Below are 27,120 nucleotides of genomic sequence, written 5' to 3' on the forward strand. Positions count from 1 at the left end.
TCTCTGCCTACTTGTGATCCCTGTCTGTCAAATAAATAAAATCTTCAAAAAAAAAAAAAAAAGCGCTCCAAAGACCGTCACCTCAGAGGGGAGTCCAATCCCTCAGGCTGCACATTAGGCCTGGGTCCAGCAGGCCCGACTCGTCCGCCTGTCTCCCCCTCAGCCTTGTTCCGGTGCACCATTCCCAAACTTCCCTGAGAATGGGTCTGTGTTCTAGCAGCCATCTGCTGTTTCATCTGCCTGGACATCCTCCTCCCGCTCCCTCGCCTTCCTTCGCACCTGGCTGCTCTCCCCTGAGTCACCTCTCCTGGGAAGCCATCCCTGGCTACCCAAGCTGAGCCCACCATTTCTTGCTGTCACCCTACCCTGTGCGTGCACTCTTTTTAATAGCTCAAGCAGTACTGCCATTATGTTTACACTTCTCTCTTTCACTGAGTCATTTGGGGATTAGGCTAGGATCTTAATCATCCTTGTTTACTCAGAGTCCAGCCCGGTCCTGGATAAATGTTTATGGAGTGGATGAGTGAACGAACGAATGAATTTCACTGCTGAGCTCTAGGTTCAGGACAGCTGTGCTCCAGGGTTTCACAGCTGCCTCCAACTGAGCCCACTGGCTTCTCCCTCTGGCAACTGACTCCTCGCTAGTCTTTCGTCCTTAGCAACCTCGTCAGCAACCCTCACTCTGGTGCAGGCTCTGACCTTGTGATGGGAGCACATCCACCTCCAGGGACTGGAGCCCGGACCATGCACATCTCTTTTCTTCCTACAGAAATTCCCTTGGGCAGTCAATCCCACTGCCAGAATGGCTCACATTGTTTTCCCTTCTTTGCCTGCATACTGCCACTGACCTTTCCCTCTCCCTGGCTCTCACCTGGCCATCTGCCATCGCCCCTCATCTGGACCCCAATAATAATGTCTACATGGCTTCTCTTTCCTCTAGGGTAAAGTCACTACTCTCACAGAAGCTTACCAGGGGTTGATGAACCCAATCCAACCATCTCTCCATCTCTCCTCCCTCCTACCCCTTACACCCTTTCCCAGAGCAACCTGATGAGTTCTTTCCTTCCTCTGTGCCTCTTGCATGCCCTTTGTTTGTCTGGAAGCATTTCCCAGCCCTCCTGCCTCCCTAAGTCTTTCACCAAGCCTTAATGTAAAAGAAATTTTCCCCAGGAACCTTCCTTTACTCCTCAGGTCCCTGGGAGGCACCTCAGATATAAACTCCCATAATTCCAACATAACTCTTCTCTCTCAACAAACCGTTGAGAGCAGAAACATGAAAGCAGAAACAAAATTCATGGACATTCCTCCAAAGTCTAGCAAAAATGAAGTCCTTACTCCAGAAATGGTTAATACTCAGTAAGTAAACAGATGAATGGATTTTTGCTTTTGTTTTTGCTTCTGCAAATGCTGATTTAAACTTTGGGGCCAGACAGGACATCCAGTTCTTCATTCCCTGAAGGTCAGGAAGAAGGGGAGAAGCCCCAGCACAGACAGCTGCTCTCTAACCCTGTCCAGCAGCTGGCTGACCCCAAGTGGGCTCCTCAGAGGGAAGGCTGCTGGGTTGGGCCTTTCCAGGGGTGCTTTTCATCTGATTGTCTTTCCAAGCATTCATACCCAACTTCCCCATCAGTCATGAGTTTTTCCAAGACTTACAGGAACCTACCCTAAAGAGCAAAGGAAGTTCTCTGAATGTTTCTAAGTGCTACCTTAAAAATATTTTCAGAGTTCCTGAGTTAAAGGTCCTAGTACTAGAACTTTGGATCATGTCAACTTCCCTATGGGGATGCTGCTGGGCTGGGGCTCAGGATGGTTAACCACTGCTCCTCCCCTCCAAGCCAAGACAGAAAAAAAGCAGCGGTGTTTGGCCAAAATGCAAAGTTGGGGCTCCAAAATCTCTGGTAGGCTGAGTCAGCTGCAAAGCACCCCAGTATCCCTGGGGAAGTTGGAAAGTAGCTAGGTGAACTGGGTTAGTGTGATGGATTGGAGATTTGATCAGCAAATAATCACTCCATTCTCCCCTCCCCCACCACCTCAGGGCTGTATGTACTTCCTATATCCCTGCCTTTGAACTTGGCCATGTGATAAGTGTTGGCTCCTGGAATATGAGCAGACATGATGCAAGCAGAGGCTTGAAGAATGTGTATATGGTTCTTCCTTCTTACGTTCCTTTCGTTCGCAATGGGAATATACCTCAGTTCACCATTGCTCCTTCAGCTTGGTCCCCTGAATATAAGTTTTAGACATGATTGGTTTGAGATAGTTGTGTGGTATCTAAGCAGAGATGTGTACGATTTGGGGTTTGGGGTGGTCTGGGCTAAAGATCTACACTGACCCTATCAGCAGATGCATAGCAATCAAAGCCTTGAGATAGGTGAGCTCACCTAAGTGTGGGTACCGATGGAAAAGAAATCCACTGTGTGAGTCTTGGTTTCCTCCAATATTCAGCAGTCAGAGAGATGAGAAGGAACCAGCAAGGAACCAGAGAAGGAGCAGCTGGAAAGGCAGGCAGACGACCAGACCAGTGAGACATTGTGGGACCCAAGCAGAGAGAGAGCTCAGAGTTGGAGAGAGTGATCAGCGTGTCCAAAACTGCCAGTAGGGCACTGGGTTGACATGTAGCCCAGTCTATCACTGGTCCATCACTGACAGTGATTTAGTGACAGGGATGCCGTCGATGTCCTGATAAAAACGTATTCCATAAAGTCCTGAGGGCAGAAACATCAACAGAAAGGTTTCAGGAGGGAATAATAGGACAAGCATTTGCAAATGTAGACAATCCCTACCAAAGCATTGCTGCAAAATGAAGAAAAGAAATAGGGCTGTATGTAGCAGGAGGAGGAAGTAGAATGTAGAGTTTTTTGTTTTTGTTTTTAAAACAAGCTTGAATGCTGATGAGAATGATCCTAGAGAGAGAGAGAAAGAAATAATTCAGATGGAGGAATGATAAGGGAGCCTGGGCGGTTAAGTTTGTCCGACTCTTGGTTTCGGCTGAGGTATGATCCCAGGGTGGTGAGATCGAGCCCTATGTCAGGTTCTGTGCTCAGCGTAGTGTCTGCTTGGGATTCTCTCTCTCTCCCTCTGGTCCTCTCCCTGCTCATGCTCTCTAAATAAATAAATAAATAAATATTTTTAAAAGTTAATAAAAAAAGATGGAGGAGTGATAATATGGTTCATCAGCTATAACTGGCAGGAGGCTGAGTGTACAGACTTACATGTAGGACTTAGACATAGTAGTAGGATACAGACATTCTCTTCTAGCTGTACCAACTCTTCTCAATACAGACTTACATGTAGGACTTAGACATAGTAGTAGGATATAGACATTCTCTTCTAGACATTCTCTGGTACTCTTCTAGTACGAACTTTTCTCAATAAAACAGGAAGTAAGGTCGTCAACAGAGAATGAGCATATGTGAGATGAAGAAGAAAGTATGACCAAGTCATCCAAGAGGGTTGAAGATTGAATGGACCAAGGATGTGTAGCTTGCATGCTGGCTAACAGTGACTCCTGTGAGCACTTTTACCTACTAATAAAGCCTCACAACACACATATGAAGTAGGGCCTATTTTTTGCCTCATTAACCAATAAAGAAATTGAAACACAGAGTTGTCAAGAAACTTGTCCAAAGTCACACAGCAAAAAAGTGATGGAACCAGGATTTGAACTCAAGCATTCTGGCTCTGGACTCAAATACTTAATCACTAGATTAAGCTGAGCCAGTTGAACATATGAAAGCCTGTCACAGAGCTGAAGTAAATGAGATAAAGTTTGAATTAGCATCAGTGGTACAACCACCGCGTGCTAAGCTCTGTACAAGATGCCTCATGACTCTCTGCAGTCATGGTTTTTATCGACCTCATTTTACTGCCTGAGAACATTGAGGTCCAGAGAGATTTAGTTGTTTGTGAAAAGCTGCAGAGCTAAGAAGTGGAAGATCTGCATTCTGAACCCAGGTGAGTCTGATTCTTAAACCCACACCCTGCACACAATGCCAAAGAACCATAATATCACGAGAGTGGGTCTACCCAGCTAAAACCAGCTTACTAGCTAAGTACCTCAGAGCCCTCCCCACATGAGGCTTTATCCCAAGCAGGAGGAGAACTTACTCTCTGGTCCTAACAGCAGGGAGAATTTAAAAGAAGAAAACTTTGTGGGGTGGGAGAACGCAGGTTGTCTCACTGACCATTTTTGGATGCTTGATCCACTCACTTGGGAGGAAGCCTTAGAGGTACATGGTGGGACACTTGAAATTTTGTATTTCTTTTTCTTTTGATTGAAGCTATAGCCTTAGATCACAAGAACACTCATTCTACTTATGCGAGCATTTCCAAAAACCGTTTTCTCAAGAAAGAGTGCTCATAATGCATCATCTACACCGACCAGCCACCCACTTCCTCAAATGCAAGGAAGCAGACAGTTAAAAAAAAAAGCCAAGAGGCAGCAGTTGTTGATCACGACCTCGCCTCCGTGAGGCCTGAGATTCTTTCGAACTGGAGCTTTGCTTCTCATGACGCAGAGTGAAGTATCAACTGGGATATTTCTGGTAAAACCGAAAGCAAGAAAAAGCAAGGTGCACACTTCAGGAAGCACCAGCCCCTGTGGGACTGTTGGAGGCCTTGGGGGGATTCGGGTGCCATCCCCAAAGTGACAAACAGATGTATGGACCTTTCTTCTGAAAGAAAGGAGGGCTCATGCTGGCAAATCAACTCCAAACCCAGGATTGCTTGTGAAGAACTCACAAAGGGGAACACACACAGAAAACCTAGAGGGAAACATCGAGAAAGCGAGAAGGGCAGGAATCGTGACACACCTGTTGCTTCAGCAGCTACTTACCCGAAGAGGGAGCAAAATGTCCCTGAAGTTACCAAGAAACTGGGAGTTCAACCTGAAAGTGGAGGCTGGGAGAATAGGTACGGTCAATGTCTTTTTGCTGCCCTTGGGTTCTTATACTTGAACACCCGCATTTGCATGTTGGTCTACAGGGAGCTTAATCTACTTAAAAATGGATCTCTCAGAAAATCTGAGTTTGGGGGAAATTTGCATTCAAATTGATATGTTGGCTCAAAGTTCCCAAACCGGGAGAGGGGGGTTCTTTTCTGTTCGGAGCTGGAGTCGGAATAGAGCTTGTTTGCGTTGTGATGGGCTGAGGCCACAATGGGGCACTCCGGATGAGCTAAGTCTGCAGATCACACACGAAACGGAGAGTTTTTCTCTTATTTTTCACGAAAGGATAATTTCCCTCCTGTTTGGACACTTGTCTGTATTTTGAGTGGTCTTTCCTAGGATCACAGAGAGTAGAGTCTTTCTGAAGTGCTTGATTGGTGAAGAAACTCAAAGGGTCCTGTTTGTGAGGCAAAAAGTAAACAGTGAAGACCAGATAGGAACCTAGAGACAGTTGAAGGTATAATACAGACACTTAGTTGAAGGGACAGAATGGGAGGAAATTCTTAGCGAAGCTGAAAAAGAGAAATGCATTGTAGATTAATTAAAAGATGATAGCATGTTGTCTGAGATCTTCTGGCCTTTAATCTTTGCTTCTTATTAATGATCATAGTGACACATCGATTTTAATCTGTTATATAACTGTTATCACGAGTTTCTTTATATGGGTTTCTTCTATTATGTAATCGATCACAGTAATTTGGGGGAGAGAAGTTGGGGTGAAGTAGTTTCCCTGTGTTTTACAATCACACCTGCCCAGTGAGCTCACTTCCTTGACATTAGATAAGCTGGGGCGTGGGGGAGGGTTTCTCATGGCTTGGAAAAGTTTTGCTTTGAACGAGGTTTAGATGAGGTCTTTTACCGGTGGTTCATATGTCCCTAAAATAAGTGGTCTACTGCAAAGCCACATAACAGAGGGTAAATGATGTAGATCTGAGAAGAGATTTGAAAAACAATCGAGAGTAATCAGAGAAGCCATTAATCTTGGTATCCAGGGAGGATTCATGGTCCCTAATCAAGCTAGGAATCATTGCATGCTGAGGCTAGTTCCAAGAATAGGTAGTGTGCACACCTCTTACATAAGCAAGAGATTTTTCTCCTAATTACTGTTGATACCAGTGTAGTTGGCGAATGCTCATTTTATTATATGTCATAAAAATTAGTTTTTAGAAGTAAAACTTCTGTGGTTTTGTTCCTTTTTAAGTGTCTGGCTTCTCTCTACCTGGGGTCATTCTAATCTCTCACCATTGGTGTTTGAATAGGTCTTACTCTCCTGCTTAAAAATAAGAAACGTGAGATTAATGATTAAATGATTAATAGATTAAATGGTTACATGATTTTTTCCCCCCAGCTTTATAGGAAATGACCACATTAGAGCTCAGTTCTGCATGTTCTCAGACCTGGGATTAGGTTGGTTAAATTTCATGGTTTTACCAATGTTTATTAAATCATGGTCCCATGGATAGCCTCTATGAGAGTCACCTCAAGCACTTGCTAAAAATGCAGGTTTCTGGGCATGATCCTGACTTGTGAAATCAGAATATCTGGAGGGGGGCTCATGCACCTGCAAATTCGCAAGCACCCCTTGCTCCATCCCATCTGATGAAGGAATTCTGCTGTAGGATGTATGGTCTACATGAGTAGACTTGAAGAACTACCACTCAGCCAGCATAGAACATAGTGTCTGGTCCTGGTTATATAACTAAATGAATGTTGACTAAATGAATGATGGACTATAAGCTGATGAATAATGAAAAAAATAATAACTACATCATGAAATATAAAGAAGCCCTTCTCACTGTCCATGTCATTTCCAAGTTTGTCACCCCCCAAGAGACTGGACTACAGCCAGAATATCTTTCATGAGTGTCACGCTGATGAGAATTCAGATCACAAGCTGAGTTCTCCTAGGAGAGAGAGTCACTGACTCAGTCACAGGACCCTTGGTCCCTTCTCCAGCATCCGGTGTCCAGGTTGACTATAAGAACTGGTTTAATGGTCTATCAGAGAATCCCACAGCTGTTAAGAAGGTGTGTGGAATGGGGAGTCATGTCAGGGAAGTCAATGGCCATTCTGTATAGTGAGGAGGGGTAGGTCAGGGTTTCTCAACCTGCACACTATGGATATCTGGGGGCGGGATGAGTCTTAGTGATGGGGGCCTCTCCTGTGCTTTAGCGGATGTTAGCAGCATCCTTGGCCTCTACCCATTCGATGATGGCAGCACTCTCCTACTCCCACCCGCTATGACAACCAAAAATGTCTCCAGACATTGCCAGATGTCTGGGGAGAGACATCTGCCCTAGTTGAGAACCACTGGAGGAGAAGATCATCCCAAAGAGTGGAACCCAAGTATTACCTTACGATTCACTGCCTGGGTCAATTTTCAAGAGACCCTTCATAAGCTGTAACTTCAGGGGGCTGAGCAGTGGCCTAGGGCAGATACCAGAACCAGCACTTGCTTATGGAAACAGCAAGGCTCTGACACATGATGTGACACAGGAGGGGATCCCAGCTATTTCTCTTTGCCAGCTGTGCTTCCAGTTTCCCCTAAACCTTGTGAGTGCGGAGTCTGGGCTGGAGTGAAAGTGAAAGTCTATGAGAGTGGAGGAAAGTATCCCTCTCAGAGGGCTGACAGTGGGGTGTGGGGGTGTATGGGGACTGACTGGCAGGGCTGACCCAGAGACCACCAGCATGGGCCCAACAGTGCTGGGAGGATGTGACCCAGGCCAGCCTACCTCTGCCTGGTGATCCTAGTGGACCACCCAGGAGGAAAGGGAGAGCGAACAGATCTGACTTCAGGTGGAGCCCAGAGCACACATTTCTCTGATCCTTTATCATCTTCCGTTTAGTTCAACAATGAAAACAATGGAACCATTCCACTGGTTTCTTGCTCTGTGAGTGAAATCTTTTCCACCTATTTTCCTTCTCACTGAATCGCAAGCTTCAGAGACAGGTTCCAGGGCTCAGCATCTTCTCCTGCACACAGTCCAGGGGTCTGGCACCCCCAGCGCCCAGCATTCAGAGGGCATTGACCATCCAGGGAAAGCCCCCTTTCTGCCCCGTGGGTTGGGAGCACTCAGTGGGAAGATTACCTGTCAATTTCCATACTGCCTGTATTGCCTTTTGTCTCAGGTCCTTCTTATTTTGTGCTCGGTTCCCCCAAGTTAAAATGGGAAGCAGACCCTAGAGAGCATATGGGCTCTGAGATCCATAGTGAAAGGTACTGCGGACAAGGTGTTTCAATTTTTCTTCTCCCCTCTGAAATTTAATGTTGAAATCAGAAACAATTGAGAAACAAAATTTCATTATTCTAGTCTCCCAAGTAGTAAAAGGTGTAATGACAATGGTGGGGCTTCTTTTCCCTACTTAATTTTTTCTTCTGTTTGATAAATCATTATTTGTCTGATATAGTTTGTCTAGTTTGGCCCTTTAGAAAATCTGAGTAGAGGGAATGAAAACGTTTTGTTCCTTAAGATTGTTGTCACTAAACCCAATTTATAAAACCTAAGGTTTTATGCAACAGAAGTCATTATTCCTGTTAAAAGAAGTCTGATTTGAAAGTATAGTGTTTTTTTTTTAAAGATTTTATTTATTTATTTGACAGACAGAGACACAGTGAGAGAGAGAACACAAGCAGGGGGAGTGGGAGAGGGAGAAGCAGGCTTCCCACTGAGGAGGGAGCCTAAAGAGGGGCTGGATCCCAGATCCCTGGGATGATGACGTGAGCTGATGGCAGACGCTTAAGGACTGAGCCATCCAGGCGCCCCTGAAACTGTAGTTTTAGATAAATAGATGCATCAATAGATCCACAGATACACAGAGATAGAATTCATATATAAAGCAGTACTATGAATCAATAAAAAAGATAAAAGAAAATATACAACATGAAGAGGAATTTTACAGAAGAGGAATGATAACACCGGTAAACATATGGAAATAGGCTTAATCACGATAATCAGGAAACGTAAGATAAAAGCACAACAAACTTGTCACCCAGCAAATTGGCTAAAATGAAAGTCTGACAATACCAAGTGCTCTTGAGGACATGCAACAAAAGAAACTCTCCTATGCTGAAGACACAACCATTTTTGGAAAAGCAATTTAACATGGCTTAGTGAAATTGATGACGCACCAGCCCTCGGAAGTAGCCATTTCATTGTGCAGAGACAGTCCTTTGGAGAAGGTCCCATGAGTGGGAATCAGAATAGAGGTGGGGACGTTCCCGAGTAGCATTGCTCATAATAAGAGGGGGCAGGAAGTAAGCCACAGCGACAGGTGGAAAAGGAAACTGCAGTATTTTTTATTAAATGGAATGCTGCTTAAGACCAGAAAGAAATTATAGTTACCTGTGCAAAAACGGAAACTTCGGCAGAAAAGGAGAGGCGCAGTAGAGCAGAATGGCAGTCATGTATATTCAGGTTAAAAACCGTGTCTGTCCTTGGCCTCACTGTAAGGAACAGCAAGGAGCTGACTCATATAAAACTCAGGTGATGGTTACTTCCAGAGGGAAAACAAGGGAAAATGCATCTGAGAAGCTTCAAAGGTGTAACTACAGTGGAAGGTACCTGAGAGTTTATTTGATTATTGTAAGTAAAATGAACAAAGAAATGAACACATGCTTAAACCCTCAAAAATCTGGAAGGATGTACAGTTTGTTAATAGTAGTTAACTAGTGAAGGATTTATAGGTGAGACATACACAGACATATGTATTTTTATTATTAATTATTATTATTTACTCCTTAATCCCCATCACTATTTCCTCCACACTATTCCCCTCTGGTAACCATTAGTTTGTTCTCTATAGTGAAGAGTCTGTGTTTTGATTTGTATCTCTTTCTCTCTCTCTTACTTTTTCCCCTTCGCTCATTTGTTTTGTTTCTTAACTTCCACATATGAGTGAAATCATATGGTATTTGTCTTTCTCTGACTGACCTATTTCATTTAGCATTATACTCTTTAGCTCCATCCATGTTGTTACAAATGGTGAGGTTTCATTCTGTTTTATGGCTGAATAATATATTCCATTGTGTGTGTGTGTGTGTGTGTGTGTGTGTGTGCTTCTTTATCTGTTCATCAATTGACGGACATTTGGGCTACTTCCATATCTTGGCTATAAACATAGGGGTGCATGCATCCCTTTGAATGACTGTTCTTGTATTCTTTGGGTAAATACCCAGAAGTGTGATCACTGGATCGTAGGGTAGTTCTATTTTTAGCTTTCTGAGGCATCTCCATACTTTTTTCCATAGTGGCTGTCCCAGTGCGCATTCCCACCAACAGTGCAAGAAGGCTCCTCTTTTTCCACATTCTCGCTAATACCTATTGTTTCTTCTGTCATTGATGTTAGCCGTTGTGACAGGTGTGAGGCGATATCTCATTGCAGATTTGATATGCATTTCCCTGATGATGAGGGACGGTGAGCATCATTCATGTGTCTGTTGGCCATTCTGTAGGTCTTCTCGGAGAAATGTCTGTTCATGTTTTCCCATTTTTAATTGGATTATATTTTTTGGATGTTTACTTGTATCAGTTCTTTATATATTTGGGGCACTAGACCTTGTTTATTTATTTATTTATTTAAAAATTTCTATATTTTATTTGTCAGAGAGAAAGCACAAGCAGGTAGAGTGGCAGGGTAGGCAGAGGGAGAAGCAAAGCAGGCTCCCTGCTGAGCAAGGAGCCCAATGTGGGACTCGATCCCAGGACCCTGTGATCATGACCTGAGTCGAAGGCCACCACTTAACCAACTGAGCCAGCCACCCAGGCGCCCCTAGCCCTTTTTTAGATATGTCATTTGTAAATATCTTCTCCCATTCCATGGGTTGCCTTTTAGATTTGCTGATTGTTTCCTTCACTGGGCAGATTTTTATTTTGATGAAGTTCCAATAGTTTATTTTTGCTTTTGTTTCCTTTGCTTCAGGAGACATATCTAGAAAGAGGTTGCTATGGCCGATGTCAAAGAGGTTACTGACTATGTTCTCCTCCAGGATTTTTATGGTTTCAGGTCCCACAATTAGGTCTTTAACCCATTTTAAACTTGTTTTTGTGTATGGTGTAAGAAAGTGGTCCAGTTTCATTTTTTTTGCACATGGCTTCCTGTTTTCTAAAACCATCTGTTGAAGAGACTATTTCCCGTTGGATATTCTTTCCTGCTTTGTCAAAGATTAATCGGCCATGTGATTGCGGGTCTATTTCTGGGTGTCCTAATCTGTTCCATTGATCTATGTGTCTCTTTTTGTGCCAGTCCCATGCTGGTTTGATTACTACAGCTTTGTAATATAACTTGAAGTCTGGAATTGTGATGCCTTTACTTTTCTTTTTCAAGAGTGCTTTGGCTATTCAGGGACTTTTGTGGTTCCAAACAAATTTTTACAATTTTTTGTTCTTGTTCTGTGAAAAATGCTGTTTGTATTTTTATAGGGATTATATTATTATTTTATAAATGTTTTGTAAATGTTTTATAAATAAGTCGGGCTCCCTGCTCATCAAAGGAATCTGCTTCTCCCTCTCCCTCTGTCCCAGCTCATGCTCTCTTGTTCGCTCACTCTCTCTTAGATAAATTAAAAAAAAATCTTTAGAAAAATGACGAAAGCTAAAACAAATTCCAGAGTGCTTGGTCAAGCATGTTGGCAGAAGGTATTACAGGCAACAAGTGCTCTTTGGTGATCCGCTGGCAGCTGCAAAGCCTCCATCTGTCTGCAGAGGTTGGAACAAGCCAGGACCCACAGCTGGTTGTCTGTAGACTTTCTGCACCTCTAGACCCAGGATAGAGGGTTTTCTTGGAAGAGCTACAAGGTCCCAAAGTCACCAGGCCTCCCTATTTGAGCATATTTCTCATTTTGAATGAACAGAGATATATTGGATCCCCAGGTTGGGAATGCTAAGACCATGAAGCCCACGGTGAGCTGGTCTGTTTTTTTCGCATTCAGCTTTGGTGAATGCTTGTTTTCTTTCTTCCTTTCATTCATTCTTTCTTTCTTTTTTATCATTTTATTTATTTGAGAGAGCGAGACAGAGAGAGCATGAGCAGGGGGAGGGGCAAATGGAGAGGGACAAGCAGGCTCCTTCCTGAGTGGGGAGCTTGACATGGGACTCAATCCCAGGACCCTGGGATCATGACCTGAGCTGAAGGCAGATGCTTAACTGACTTAGCCACCCAGGTGCCCAGGTTGATTCCTTGTTCAAGTAAAAAAGCCTGCCCTATGTTGTCATCGACTTACCTTTAGTCATCAAATTCTTTCCACAAGGTGCACATTTCCTGTTGCTCAGGCCGAGCTCCTGGCTGTTTGGGGAAGAGAGACTGATGCTCTTCTAAACAGCAGTGGAGTGAGGCTCAACTTGAGTGGTGACAGGGAGTCAAAATCTTGTTTTCTGTTCACTCACTGACAAAGTCCTCCCTGCAGAGGCCAGACAAGGTTGATTTAGATTCTGGATGTTGTGTTAGATCAGGAACTAAAGTATGCTTGGATTGGCAGAGGTGAGCTCGAATCTCAGAAAATGGGATTTGAGTGAGATACCCCGTGGTCCTCGCGTGGTATACACGGCCACAAGTGTCTTCCAGTCGCGGGACTACTGCTGTCTCTGGCTTGCAATTTACAAAGCTTCTGCACAGTGTCCAGTGGGGAACCATGTGGAGACTCGGCATGTCTGCTTCAGAGCTGGAGTGTGGTACCTTGGGTAAGGAATGCACATTATGGGGTTTTGGAAAGATCCTGGGAATGGTTGAGAAGAATAAGCTGGTGATGATGACCCTTCACGTACCAGATGTTTGGAAGGAAAATAGTAAAACCTCTCATGAAGCAGCTCCACGGCTGCTAACTGGATACAAGAGAAGGGAGTGTGTGAAGAACCGATGTGCAACCCTGGCTGTGGCCACAGTGACTGGCAAGACCCGCTGACAACAGTGATGAACCGGGGGCAACACCAGGGGACATCCCTGGGGCAGCACAGACCAACTGAGGGATACTTTCCAGGGGACAGCATGTAAATTTTGTTGAGTTCCCAGACAGGAACTGAGATATGGAAGTTACAAAAAGAGAAAATAATTTACATTTCTTGTTTTATCCTTTACTTGTCACCATGTTGCTCCTTGAAAGTTTTTTCCCTGTGATCATTTTCTAAAAAATCAAGTATCACTTAAACAAAATTATACCCATAGATCTGGTAGCCAAATACAAAGACAGTCTTGCCCTCTGCTCCTGTGGGCTTATAGGCTAGTGGGGCACAGACAAGGAGACAATATTAAGACAAGTCCTGTGGTGAGAATAGCCATGGGAGCCAGAGGAGGGTGCCTATGGAGAGGAATTCTGGTCCAGCCCCCCCACCCCACCCCACCACCCCGCTGCCATTCTTTTCTCTAAGATACGGATGTGTGCTATCTATAGCAAGTTGCAGCCTTTGCCATCTTTCTCAGGCTGGTTTTTCTGTACTACTTTCTGTTTCTTTGGAGAAGAAAAAAGCTTTGTAATTTTGGGTAGCTTCTCCTGGCGAAGAGATTAAACTCAAAGTCCTTAGGATCTGGCCCTGCTCACCTGCCCGTGTGTCCCCTGCCTTCCTGCCTCCCCAGGCACACACACAGACTCATACCCCAGGCCTCAGCTGTATCTGACCTTTCTCATCTGTGTGGAGCCCCTCCCTTCTCAGGGCTGCCTTTGTAGAACCCAATTCCTACCCATGCTTTGGTCATAACATAGACATCTTGCCTTCTCAGAGACTAAGTTGGCAAATTACTGGAAGGAGAGTAAAAGAATCCTTTCTCAAGCTTTTCAAACAGAAAGGCTTGTAGCTTAGAGACTGTGAACTTCTTCTGAGGTGAATGTTCCTGAGCTTGCCTACATGCGTCAACTCCACCCACCTAGGGTTTTTGAACCACAGAAATCTGTCCTACTCTGAAATACACAACACCAATGCTCTAGGCCCTCCCTGGAGAGAAAAAGCTCGAATTGCCCATAAAAATTGTCTAAGGGACGAATTGCTCATTGGCTTTTCTTGATAAGAGTGTCTGATAGGAGGTGGGTAGGAGGGTGTGTGGTAGAAAAAAGAATTCATGTGATTAAGATCCTTCTGCTAATTTGCTGTGAATCCCAAGGCAAGTTACTTAATTATCAAATAGGATAATGATATGTATGTTGAGAGGAAAAAAATATGTTGTGCCCGTAGCACATGTTTAGGTGTTCAGCAAACACCTGTTTCCTTTCTTTATAGATAATCTCATTTCCAACTCAGATCAAACTAGAGGCTGAACTTGGACTACGTGGACTTGGTTCCCGCACAGAATGAGCTCACTGAGTTATGCTTCATTATTGCACGCTCAGTTTTTATCTTTACTACAAGTAATGACTTCATGAAATTTGCCCCAGGTTTGTGTTGTAAAATGAGAACGAGGAATGGACAATGCCATTGACACCTATGTGAAACTCTGTGTCAGAAAACTCACTGAGAAGGGGTGCCTGCGTGGCTCAGTGGGTTAAAGCCTCTGCCTTCGGCTCGGGTCATGATCCCAGGGTCCTGGCATCAAGCCCCACATGGGCTCTCTGCTCAGCGGGGAGCCTGCTTCCTCCTCTCTCCCTGTCTGCCTCTCTGCCTGCTTGTGATCTCTGTTTGTCAAATAAGTAAATAAAATCTTAAAAAAAAAAAAGAAAACTCACTGAGAATTCAGTGCTCGGAAATACTTCGTCTCGTTGGAGGGACTGGTGCACTTTCTCCTTTCTGCATAGTTGTGCAAATTATTGTTTCTCTTTTTGTCTTGGCTGCCAGGAAGCTCAGAGCTAAACAGAAGCTCAATTACAGCTTTTACCTATTCACTTCACACACGTATATTTTCCTTTGTCTTTGATATAAATTTACGTGTTCATTGTAAATGAGCTTCCTGTTTGAACATGAGAAGCCAATTAAGCCTTTGAGGAAAGGAGGGTGATCATAGGTGATGTATTAGCACACAGTTCCTCAAATATGCTGTGGCTACGTTTTCCACTTATCAGTAGCAACTGGGCATGACAATTTTTTAAAGAATGGTGTTCAAAGAGTATCAGTGCTGAGAATGAGTTTTGTTTGTTTGTTTGTTTTAGTTTATAAGTGAAAATGCAACTCTATGGCTGCGGATATTCTTCCCCTGGAGTTGTGGGAAATGGTGGTGTCCTCAGTACGTTGGGTCCGGTCATGTCTCTCATTCATTCATAAAACATTTATTTGCTGACGTCAATATGATAGGTCCTATGCAAAGAGCATTCTCAATGTTGTGCTCCTCACACTGATAACACACACTCACCCACACCTCCATCTTTCTAAAAGAAGTGTTTTCAAAGCTTGGTGCCACCACATTTTCTCCGTAAGCTGTGAGGCGTCAGTCACCAGGACTGTGACTGACTCAGGTGACAGCTGCTTCACTTCCTTGCTTCCTCCTTGTGCTCCCCACCCCCACCCCCAAATGCATACACACAGATCTTAGTTCCAGATGGGGCTGGTGATTCTCTACTGCTGGAACCCTGGCCTGTGGCTTCTGAACCAGTCGTGTGCTTCCTTGTTGGTTTGGGAATTTCAAAGTGAAAGAGGAAGTGCTTTAGTATAAAGATTTTAGGCTATGTAGAATTCTTTTAATATTTTAAAAGGAGCCAACTGTAGATGTGGTGTGGTAATTCAAAAGCTAGCTTGGAGTCAGACTGCCTAAATTTGATCCCACCATTACTAATTGCTAGCTAGGGGATTTTGATCCTGTTTCTTCATCTGTAAAATGGGCACGATAATAGGGCTAACCATTATGGTTATTGTGAGGATTAAAGGACATGATCTTTGCAAAACCTGTAACATAATAGCAGGCATTGGTGTGTGTTGCATAAACATCACTTGTCACCATCACTGCACAGGCATTACGACACTGTAGGTACAATACCAACTCCTAACAAATCAGCACTGAGAGGTCCGGCCAGCTCTGCTAGCGTTTTGTTTGTCTTGATCCAGTTTAATTCTTCTCTCTTTCGTTTCCTTTTCTTTTCTTTTTAAAAGATTTTATTCATTTATTTGACAGAGAGAGACACAGCAAAAGAGGGAACACAAGCAGGGGGAGGAGTGGGAGAGGCAGAAGCAGGCTCCCTTCTGAACAGGGAGTCTACAGTGGGGCTTGATCCCAGGATCCCGGGATCATGACCTAAGCCGAAGGCAGACGCTTAACCAGCTGGGCCACCCAGGCCCCCTTGTCTGTCTTTTCTTTAGATAAGCAGTCTTTGTAACCTCTGCTGATCTACTTTCCTGCTCAGTGTTGGTCCCAGTCCCAAGGCAACCAAGCTGGGCTATTGCTGACTAGCTATCTTTCGTTTCTTAACTCCTTTTATCTCCAATCTTTGAAAATAGAGCTCTTCCTTATGTTTACATAGCTTCTTTTTTCTGTTTTCTTTCTTTTTTCAAGATTTTACTTATTTATTTTAGAGAGAGATAGAGTGCAGGTGGGGACAGGGGTAGAGGGAGAGAGAGAGAGAATCTCAAGCAGAATCCAAGCCGAGCAAGGAAGCTGACTTGGGACTCGATCCCAGGACCCTGAGATCAGGACGTGAGCCAAAATCAAGAGCTGGCTGCTTAATCAACTGAGCTACCCAGGTGCTTCTCTTCTTGCTTTTCTTTCCTTTTTCTTTTTTTCATCTGTTTCCTAAACCTGTAAAGTACCTGAGTGATAACTTTCCAGGAAGCCTAATGGGGAGTTTGTGCTAAGTCACTGTCCCCATGCTGTTGTGAAAGGAGATGTTCCTCAGACTCCCTTTACTTTGGGAAGGAAAAGAGTGACTCTGGGCTGTGCCCAGCCTGGAAGACCCTCCCCCATTACTGAGGCACCACTTCCTCCAAAGCTGCTAACCTCTGCTGCTGTCATAAGTGCCCCTGGCCACAGAAGTGAGGTTGAAAGTTGTTTGTTTGGGCCTCCCTGGAGTCCGTGTTTAGTGTTGGTGATCACTTCCATGGGGCTCACAGCAGCAGCAGGCAAGTTTTTCGTTTACTGTAAGAATCTTGCTATTGTGGCCTACCATTCATTTTCAGATTATTTTATTTAGGTGTGCTTATGAGGAAACAGCAGGACCTTCAAAATGAGGCTTCCATTTTCCTTTGGCCTCAATTCTACTGTTGCCACCCAAGGGTTTTTGTGTGTATTCCTCCCCTCTGATATCCTTCTGCATTGTATTCTGTGTGCTCGGTGAATTAGGGCTCAGAAGCCTATTTTGCTGGTGGGTGAAAAATGTCACCATGCACACCACCCAGAGTTATGATGATAACAGGGACAGGGTAGAGTTGTGCCCTTCTCAGCCAAGGCCCTTTGTGCTATGTCCTGCCACCAACCTGCCTCCTCTTCACTCAGCACTGACCTCCTTGTGAACCATCCTGCTTTTTCACACTCAGCTAGGATGACCAGCTGTCCTGATTTGTCTGGAACTCAGGGTTCCTCAGCTATAAGACTCTCAGTATGAAAACCAGGAAAGGCACCCTGATCCTAGTGCTCAGTCTGAGAAAATAAGGTATTTGGGGACAATTGTGAAAGGAGCTCTGTATAGCTATCGAACTGAATTTGGGTGCTGTCACACAGTTTAGGGTAAAAATGAAATTATAGGAAAAGTTTTTTAAACCTTGAATTGTTCTTTTTTTTTTACTGTCCATAGTCAGAAGTCCTTCCAAATTCTTTCTTTAGCCTACCTGCAACTGCTATACTAGCTTCTTTTACCTATTTTTATGAAACTTAAAATTCTTGCTCATACTTTCTCTGGAAGGATTGGGAACCTCACCTGTCAGCCATATGGCAAGGTACTTCCTTTCAGAATCACACACACACAAAAATCTCTGTCCTGTGGGTCTCTGTTTCTGGCCCCCTAGGTTTGTCATTCTACTTTCTGGATTTTCTTTTTGACTCTACTTCCCTCACCCCCATCACTATAGCCACCACCCGTCTCCTCCTGGAAGCCTTCCTGAATTGCCCAAGTGGAATAGTCCCTCACGTTCTGTGAAATTGCAACACTTTGTCCACTTTCCTCTGTTCTGGTTGATACATATTTATTGGAGGCCTACAATGTGCTGGACACTTTACTAGGCTCATGATGTAAGAATATGAAAAAGACTAAGGTCTTGACCTCAAGTAGCTTGCAGTCTCAATGGGGAGACACTCAGAGGGAAGCAGGGCTCTCCCACTAAAGAGAATCAGAAGTTCTTTTTTCCCCCGATGCATAATTTTTAAGAATTATTTTTATTAACATATAATGTATTATTTGCCCCTGGGGTACAGGTCTGTGAATCACCAGATTTACACACTTCACAGCACTCACCATAGCACATACCCTTCCCAGTGAGAATCAGAAGTTCTTAAGTGAAATAACAGCGATTGTGAAATTTTAAAGAGTTCGTTTATTTATTTATTTATTTATTTGAGAGCTAGATAGAGAGAGAGAGAGAGCATGAGCAGGGGGAGGGGCAGTGGCAGGCAGAGGGAGAAGCAAACTTCCCGCTGAGCAGGGAGACTGATGCAGAACTCCATCCCAGGACCCTGGGATCATGACCTGAGCCTAGGGCAAAAGATTAACCGGCTGAGCCACCCGGGCACCCTCGATTGTGAAATTTCAAAAGTTTCTGTAACTAAAGCTTCCTTGCCCCACTTGAACCACAGCCCCAAAATATCTACAAGGGGTAAGTTTTCACTTGGTAATTCAAGTCTACTGTCTTCCAAGAAGAGACAAATCAAGTTTCTAATCCCAGGCTGCTATTCTCATTGGCTGCCAGTAGAGGGCATTCGCAGACAGTGTAGTTGCATTTCTACGCCTAAACTTGGTTTCTACTGCGTCTCTCCAGAAAGCCTTGGAATTTAACCAGTGTCTGGGCAGGCAGCACAGTGTTGTCTTTATATTTTATCCTTCAGTGACCTGAAATGCCCAGCATTACAATGAAAGCAAATGGTAATTTAGTCCCATTTGTGTCTTTACAGATAAAAAGTGAGTTTCCAGATAAAAACTGTCTCTTGAAAGAAAAAAAAAAAACCCACAAACCAACTCAGTATAACTAAGAAGCCAGATCTGAGTGTAGTCAGGGGCTGGAGCAGGGGGCCGGCCGTAGGGGGAGGTTTTTTTTAAAGAACACAGGCTTTGAAGTCAAATAAGCCTGGATTTGATGTCCAAGTCAGTCTTTGGGCAAGTAGCTTTAATCTCGCTGTGCCTCAGTTTTTTCATCTGAAAAATGGGGGTAGTCATCCTGCTCACTTTATAGACCCGTTTTAAGAATCAAATAATGTGTGTACATGTCACTTGGCAATGAACTGGTGTTTTTATTATTGGTAGTATCTCTCCTTTGATGGTCTCATCTCTAATAATACTTTCTCCACCCAGCTCAGCTGCTCCTAGTCATAAGTAAACCATGTCATCCCCTACAACTGTACCACCCCTGAAAGCCCACTTTCAGGCTTCCAGTGCTGTGGTGCCCAATTCACCCTTCAGTAATTCTCTGACCTCAATGAGCTACTGTTGCATTGGTTCTACCACTTTTTCACTGCTGAACAGATGTCCTTGAGCCCCCCGTCTCTCTCTCCCACTGTCGTTACCACAGGGAATATCCCCTAACTCTGTTTAAACCCAATGATCCCCTTTCTGGGTGCCTGTACCTAGGCAGCTGAACGTGGCTCAGGAGAATGAGACCACTGAGCCAACTGTAGATGTGGTGTGGTAATTCAAAAGCTAGCTTGGAGTCAGACTGCCTAAATTTGATCCCACCATTACTAATTGCTAGCTAGGGGATTTTGATCCTCAGCTTGAGGATCAAACTGAGCTGTGTGGATTTACTTCAGTTTGTGACCAGTCATATCTGGTAGATAGTCAATAGAGCCAGCCAGGCCTACCTACCATGCCTACCTAGTAGATTTACTTCCCTTTTCCCAAAATCTTTTTTCCCCTCTCTTCAAGACTTATCACCTCCTCCTGCCTTCACCCTCACTTCTGTAGTGAGAAAATAGTTTTTCTTATAGTTTTCTATAAAAATACTTTCCTATAGTTTTTCTTCATAGAGAAACAACATGGGCAGCAGTGTGAAAACCCCCTCCTTTTCCCACCACCCAGCACTTTCACCTCTAGCAATAACCGCCAGAGTTGGGCCACGGGGCTCCCATCTGGAGGCCCAGCTCTCGGAGGGCCCTGCTCTGGCCCGGCTGCAGCTGTGTTCTTCCCGGGGCAAGGCGCCTGGCCAAGGGGACATGCCCTGCTTGCTTTGGGTCCACGTGGGACCATAAAATTCCCTACACCATTGGCCAGAGCTGTCTCCAGACACTCAGGAATGTTTTCCTGGGACCACCCCCACCCCGGGTGGTTGATTGTAGGGAGGCCCACAGCACAGCCAGCATGTCCGGCTGACGTGTCCCCAGGCACGTGTATGAGGCCCCTCACTGTGAGAAAGAGAGTCGGGTGCAGAGAGAAGGGGCGTGGACTATACGACGAGGCCTCCATTCGTGTTCTCAGCAGTGGATCCGGTCACGTCTTGTTCTGCAGTAACCCAGTTAAGCATCAGAGCACACCACTCCACCAAGAAGGTCGTCATTGAAATCACTCATCTCTGTACCTTGGCTCGACAAGGGTGAACTCTCTGTCCTCGTCTCACTTGGCTGCCCTGCAACATTTGACATGCTCAGCCATTTCCCCCCAGAGATACCGGCACAGCTTCCTGGACAGCACACTCCCCAGCTTCCTTTTGCCTCGTTAGCCACTCTTTCTGGGTCTTCGTGATGGAGTCTTCCACTCCCCCGAACTCTTAACTAGGAAGTGCCCTGGGCAGATCCAGCCACATCCTTTGAGGGGCCCAGAGCAATATGAAGATGTGGAATCTCTTGTGTCGAATTAGTAAGACTTTCAAGAGGGTGACGGCGGAGCATTAAACCAAGCGCAGGGATGGGGTGAGCGTGGGGCCCAGGAGGGCTGCTGCACAGGCTGTGTGACCAAGAAAGTGGCCCTGCTCCCAGGGCTCAGTTCCCTTGCCCTGACTCTCTCCTCACTAGCTGGGTGACCCCATCCCTTCCATGGCTTTACCTTCCTTCTGCACTGCTTCACGAGAGCCCCACCTCTCCACTGGGCTCTAGACCGCTCACTACTCCCCGTGGAGGTCACGTGGGCTTCTCTCTCCCAGCGAGTCTCTCTGTTCCTGCCCCTCCCCACCCGGTACACCGACCTCAATAAAGGCACCAGGTGGCAGAGACTCAAGACCTACAGACCTCTTCCGTCCACCTTCCTCTCTCCTACCTTGCATCTCTTGGGTATTAGAAACACATCATGTCTCTCTGAGTCTACTGAGATAACTTTCTAGCCAGTCTTCCTGCTGCCACTCTTGTCCCATATCTTCTATTCTCTGCACCGCGGCCAGACTCAATATCTTCAACAGAGAAATCAGGTTATGCTATGTCTTCTATGAAACCTTCCATACATGTAGAATGAACTTTAATCTAAGGATCCCTGCATATGGGATCTGAACCCCACCCCTCTCTCCCCACCCATCTGTCATTCCTTGGCTCTTCTCACACTGCCCATCAGCCAAGCCCACCTTCTAGTTCCTTCCACGCCGTTGCTCAAGGCTCTCGAGTGGCCTGTCTGCTGCTTTGTCTGAAACACGCATCCCCAGATCTCACCATGGTCTTTCCTCTACCCCATTCAGTTTCAATTCAAATACTGGCTCTCCGAAGAGCTCTTTCCTGACCACAGTATCTAACATGGCCCTCCTGCTCCAGTCTGTCTTAATCCCAATATCTGATTTTATTTTCTTCTTAACACTTTTTATACCTGAAATGATATTTACTTGTTTGTGCGTCTGTGGCCTCCAACCCCCTCTAGACTGTAAGCTTCCTGAAGGCAGAGCTTCACCTGTTTTTTTCCCTTTGATGTTACCACTGCCAACAACAGTGCCTGACACACAGCTGCTGATCAAGGGATTTTTGTGGGCTAGCCAGGAACTGGTTTGTGGCCCGCTGGCTTTCTTCTAACCCAATGAGATGAAGAAAGTCAAAATAAGACCAATGCATGTTTTTTCGCCACCCTTTTGATTGCTGAGGAACAGTTTGAACCAGAGAGGCAGACCTGAATTTCTTGTGGAGAAAGAGGTAGGACTCTTGGTTTCTGAAGCTCATTTGGACAGCATGTAGAGGACAGAATATTCATCTATTCTCGAGAGAGATCACAGGGCTCAGCCTGCTGGGTGAGTTCACAAGGGATACATCTTGCCCCTTTAATCAATCTTCTTGATGACTGAGTGTGGTCAACGAATTCTTTCATTTCAGACTCCAGGGTCTGACTTCACTGAAGAGCTCAGACTCCAGGGGCTGGGAGCCACGTTCATAGGCCTGCTTCCTTCCCTCTTCTCTTTAACTGGACACCGGTTCTCCTCTTTAGCATCCAGGGAGCTCCTAACTCACGCGCAAGGTAGCTTTACTCAGGAAATGCAAATATTAAAGTTGTATATTAAAGTTGTAGAACTAGTTAGTACAATGGATTACTGATCTAAGGATCAAAATGAGCAAGGGAGAGGAAGAAAGGAAGGAAGATGAAGAGTAGGAGAAAGGTTCTAGTCTCCTATAATACCCCCAGCTATCACTTTGGTGACTCTTTCCAAGGGACAAAATCATCAGTCCAGTGGTCTTCCATTCTGGCCTTTCTCTCCATGTACTCCCCTGCTCCACCCTCCCTGCTCTACAAGTGGCCAAGATTCCCTCTTCAGGGCTGGCTGTGTGGACACGTGAACTGTGTGTGAAGCATGTGGCCCCAAGCTCACAGAATCCTGAGTGTGTTTTAGGGCTCTGCTCTTGCCGTCTTGAAAGTCAATAATTATTTTAAAGATTTATTTATTTATTTGAGAGAGAGAGCGAGCGAGGGAGGAAAGGGACAGAGGGAGAGGGAGAGAATCCCCAAGCAGCTCTCTGCTGAGCACAGAGCCCGACACGGGGCTCAGTCTCATGACCCTGAGATCATGATTTGAACCAAAATCAAGAGTCAGATGCTTAACCGACTGGGCCGCCCACGTGTCCCGAATGTCAGTCATTTTCGGATGAGGAGCTGCACATTTTTATTCTGCACTGGACCCTGCAAATTATATAGTTGACGTTCTTCCACTTCATAATCTGAAAACTGGGTCATCTTTGAGCCCACCCCTGACCTTGACCTCTTGTTCCTCCAGGTCATGCCCATCAGTCTATTGGGCAGTCTGTCTGTATCACAGATCTCCCTCTTGTCTTCTCTCCATTTCAGGCCCAGATAACAAGGCAAACCTCCTAAGCCTGGTCCAGCCTCTGGTTTTCATGATCTTTAATTCATTCCCTTGAGCTCCCAGTGCCTGCCTGTGTCCCTAGTATCAGTAATCACAGTAAGCGCCACCATAGCTCATGGAAACCACGTGCAGGGGGCATTCAGCCTTGGGGGGGGGCTCCCCTCCACCTCCTCTAAGTCACTGCTCTGCAAACATGGCTATCGGTTGGAATTGCCTGGGGAGATCTTTAAAAATTTGGCTGCCTAGGTTCCCCTTCAGAGGTACTGATTTAAGTGGCAGAGGTGTGGTCTGGGATTGGATTATTTATTATAAGCTCCTATGGGACTAGATACACAGCAAAGATCTATTGTCACAAGTGCTTCCAAAGGGCAGGCCCAGGGACGTTGCACCTACTCAAAGAATACATGGCCCGTGGAGTGTTCTGGGAGGACTTGCTTTTGTTAGACTATGGCAGATTCAGAAACTGAAGGCTGCTTCTCATTCCATGATTTCCACTTGTCCACAGTGTCTCTTTTATCCCCAAAGGCATTAAGGAATGCTTGTCCTCAGTCAGAGCCCAGAGAGGGTGGGGGACTCGCTCACACCCACCTGGGTGAGTTGGGGTGCTGGCCTCATCCCAGGCAGGAACTCTGGACAGAAACCAGAGGGAATGGGGAAAGCCAGGAGAAACCCAGATAGGTAAACAGAGACCCATTGTTAAGGATGACGGGGGAAGGTGGAGGAGACACAGCATAGGTAAATATGGCTTGAGAGTCATAAGGGCAGTTGACACATTCTACAAGACAGGAAGGGGCTTCAGATCCTTCCACGAGCATAAATTTACCCCTGATATCTTTTTCCTTTCTGTTTCAAATGACTTCAGAGTGGCTTGTGATTATACATTTAATAGTTAACTAACATCTTTCTCAGGCCTGTGTTTGGTGCCTTTCCCTTTGTGAAGAAGACACTTCTCTCTTTGAGAGAAGACAATGGATTGGCTTCAGTAAGCTCACAACCTTCCCAAAGTTGTAAATGTACATATATGTACATACAGATTTTCTTTTCTTTCTTTCTTTTTTTTTTTTTTAAGATTTTATTTATTTGACAGGGAGAGATCACAAGTAGGCAGGGAGGCAGGCAGAGAGAGGGGGAAGCAGAGCCCGCGTGGGGCTCGATCCCAGGAACCTGAGATCATGATCTGAGCCAAAGGCCGAGGCTTAACCCACTGAGCCACCCAGGTGCCCCTGTGCATGCAGATTTTCAAAGATATCTGCAATCTTAAAACGCTAAAGCCACTGCTTTCTGTTTTCCAAGCACAGGAAAGCATCTCAGAGGGGAACTCAGGGATCATGAGGTGTTCTGTGATGGACACTTGACTCCTGTCCTCTGCCTGGCCCCTCCTGCCCAAAAGTATTTTCTGGGTGTTGCCCAGAGAGATGTGGAGAAACAGAAAAGGCTGACTGGGGAAACAGCACACGGTTTTCCCTGTCCACGGTCTTTTCCTGACCCAGTCTTCCTGGCCTGGGCCAACATGAGGGTGACTACAATCAGGGAAATTCCTAGAATTGCTTCTTGTTGCTGAAGGGCAGGTCCCGGGCAGCCAAAGGGCCGCATCCCGCCTGTCGCCCTGTAAACCGAAGCCGACCGTGGCCACTAGGGGGCAGCACGCACTGCCCGGACTGGGATGGCTCTGAGGGCGCCGCCAGACCCCGGCAGCTGTCGCCGGTAAACGGAGCCGGTTCCTGGCGGCCATTTCGTTAGCTTCAAAATAACGTGACCCTGTGGAGCCCATGACTGACTTTCGGACCCCACGTATTGTATTGAGCAGGGGTTTATCGTCCTTTTATCAAAAGGGGTAGGTAGCAAAATGACCTTCCACAACCTGGTAGCTCTAAGGTGGAACTTGGGACAGCCTGAAATATGCAGAACTTATTACAGCTCATGCAATCAGCCATGCAAACTGGCAAACATCCGTTCTGTGGCGGTTTAAAAATTGCAAACTATTCTTCAAGACAGAACAGAAGAAAAAAATTATGAGTTCCATTTGAAGGAGAGACCTACCATTTCCGCTTTCAAGTGACCTGAGGCCCCCAGTCATTTATTTAACTGAAGGCTTCTGGAGGCTAGGTGGCATTATTATCACTTTCCTGATAAATATAATAGGCCTCCTTGGGGCTGTTTCCCGGCTCCCCCCTCTCAGAGGGCTTCCAACAAGATCTCCATGGGTGGCACAGGCTTGGCCTTTGTAACCCTGCCCCCTTGAACAGAACTGACAGGAACAGGATGAATAGCTGAGTTAAGCTGCGTCTGTCTGGTTTTCTCTCAGTCTGAGGCTCACGGAGAATGGGCATTTGGAACTGAGCCCTGCAAGTCACAGGACACTAAGAGGAAAGTCCTTGAGCTCTGTGAAGAGCTCAAAACTCACAAAATCTACCTTGATTTCTACCCTTCCTGAGGGATGAATTTTTTTCCTGAAATTTCCTTAAGTTTTTGTTTCAAAATAAGATTATCCTTTAAAAATTATATACACATCCACACACACGCTTTATTTATAGATGCGCTTGTGTGTCTGTATTTATATCACCTTGGCCCTCTTGCCATTTTGGGCCAGACAGTTCCTTGTTGTGGGGCTGTCCTGCCCATCGTAGAGTATTTCGCAGCATCCCTGGCCAATATGCACTTGATGTTAGTAGTACCTACCCTTCCCCACTGTGACAACCAGAATATCTCTAGACATTGCCAAATATCCCCTCTAGACATTGCCAAAACCAAGAACCACTGATGGAATGATCTGTTCATCTCTCTATGTATCTATCTAACTTAAACCTATTTGATTCAGAATATGATTCTTATAGCCAAAACATTATTGACTAAGACAGTGAGGAAACATGGGAGAAATTCTGTGGACTGCCCAAATCTGAACACAGCAAGTTAGCAGCAGAACCAGGACTAGATATGAGGTCTCCTGAACATGACCTGAACATCACTCACCTACTGCTCTCCTCAAGAGAACTTCTTTGCAGGGTCTCTGATCCCACCAGCTTGCCTACCATTGTGCCCTCCCTTACACTAAGCACCTAGTACCACCAGAATTAAGAGATTATATATATATGGAAGAAAACACCCTGGCTTATTTCTTATTTGTTTGAGATACCAAAATGAAGAATCTGAATGAGGGTCCTGTGCAAGCTTTCCTCACAGGAGTGTGGGTTTGTTGCTAGAAATGGCATGTTATGATCTTCCTTAGCACCCATGACAGAGACAAACTTAATGACGGGCATTGTCACCAACCCTGGGAACCTAATCCTATCTGGAGAGATTTAGCTTGACGTGTTAATCTTCCCCACATTCCCATGTTTTCTGAGGCCACTCACCTCACCCAAGCCACTGTGGATGGTTTTTTTCCATTCAGAGCTCACATTAGTATTGGAAACTTTTGAAGGTCAGAAGGAGGTGAGAATGCCAAATAGTACTGTGTAACAAGCATGCAACAAAGTTGAGCAGATGAAAAGGATTATTTTGAAATTGACATCTAGTAAAATTTATTCATTGTGGTCTACAATTATATGAGTTTTGGCAAATGCCTGGAGTCCTGTGACAACCACCGTAATCAGGATCAAAGAGCTCCATCATAAAAAAGAATGTCGTTCCACTGTCTCTTCTTGTCAACTCTTCTTCACCAACCCTAGGTCTGGGCAACCACTCATCTGTTCTGTGTCCCTATAGTTCTGCTTTCTCCAAAATGTCTTATAAATAGAATCATGCTGTATGGAACCGTTGGAGTCTGATTTTTTTACTCAGCAGAATGCATTTGAGAGTCATTCATGCTATTGCTTGTCTCAGTAGTTTTGTTTTTATTGCCAAGAGGTATTCCATTGTATGGATGTGGCCATTTGTCAAGTGAAAGACATTAGGGTTGCTTCTAGTTTTGGGAGATAATAAATAAGCTGT

At 45.2% G+C, this 27,120-nt stretch overlaps 1 protein-coding gene across 1 annotated transcript in view; it reads left to right on the forward strand.

Annotated features, from left to right (window-relative positions):
* Positions 1-4,445: 4,445 nt before the first annotated feature.
* ARHGAP25 (Rho GTPase activating protein 25) overlaps positions 4,446-27,120 on the forward strand; it is an 82,573-nt gene continuing 59,898 nt past the window's right edge. The window contains exon 1 of the mRNA XM_044261286.1: positions 4,446-4,911. Within this exon, the coding sequence (XP_044117221.1) occupies positions 4,851-4,911 (61 nt within the window). The 5' untranslated portion in view covers positions 4,446-4,850. The remainder of the gene's footprint in view (positions 4,912-27,120) is intronic.

Source organism: Neovison vison, chromosome 8 (assembly GCF_020171115.1).
Source record: "Neovison vison isolate M4711 chromosome 8, ASM_NN_V1, whole genome shotgun sequence".
NCBI lineage: Eukaryota > Metazoa > Chordata > Mammalia > Carnivora > Mustelidae > Neogale > Neogale vison.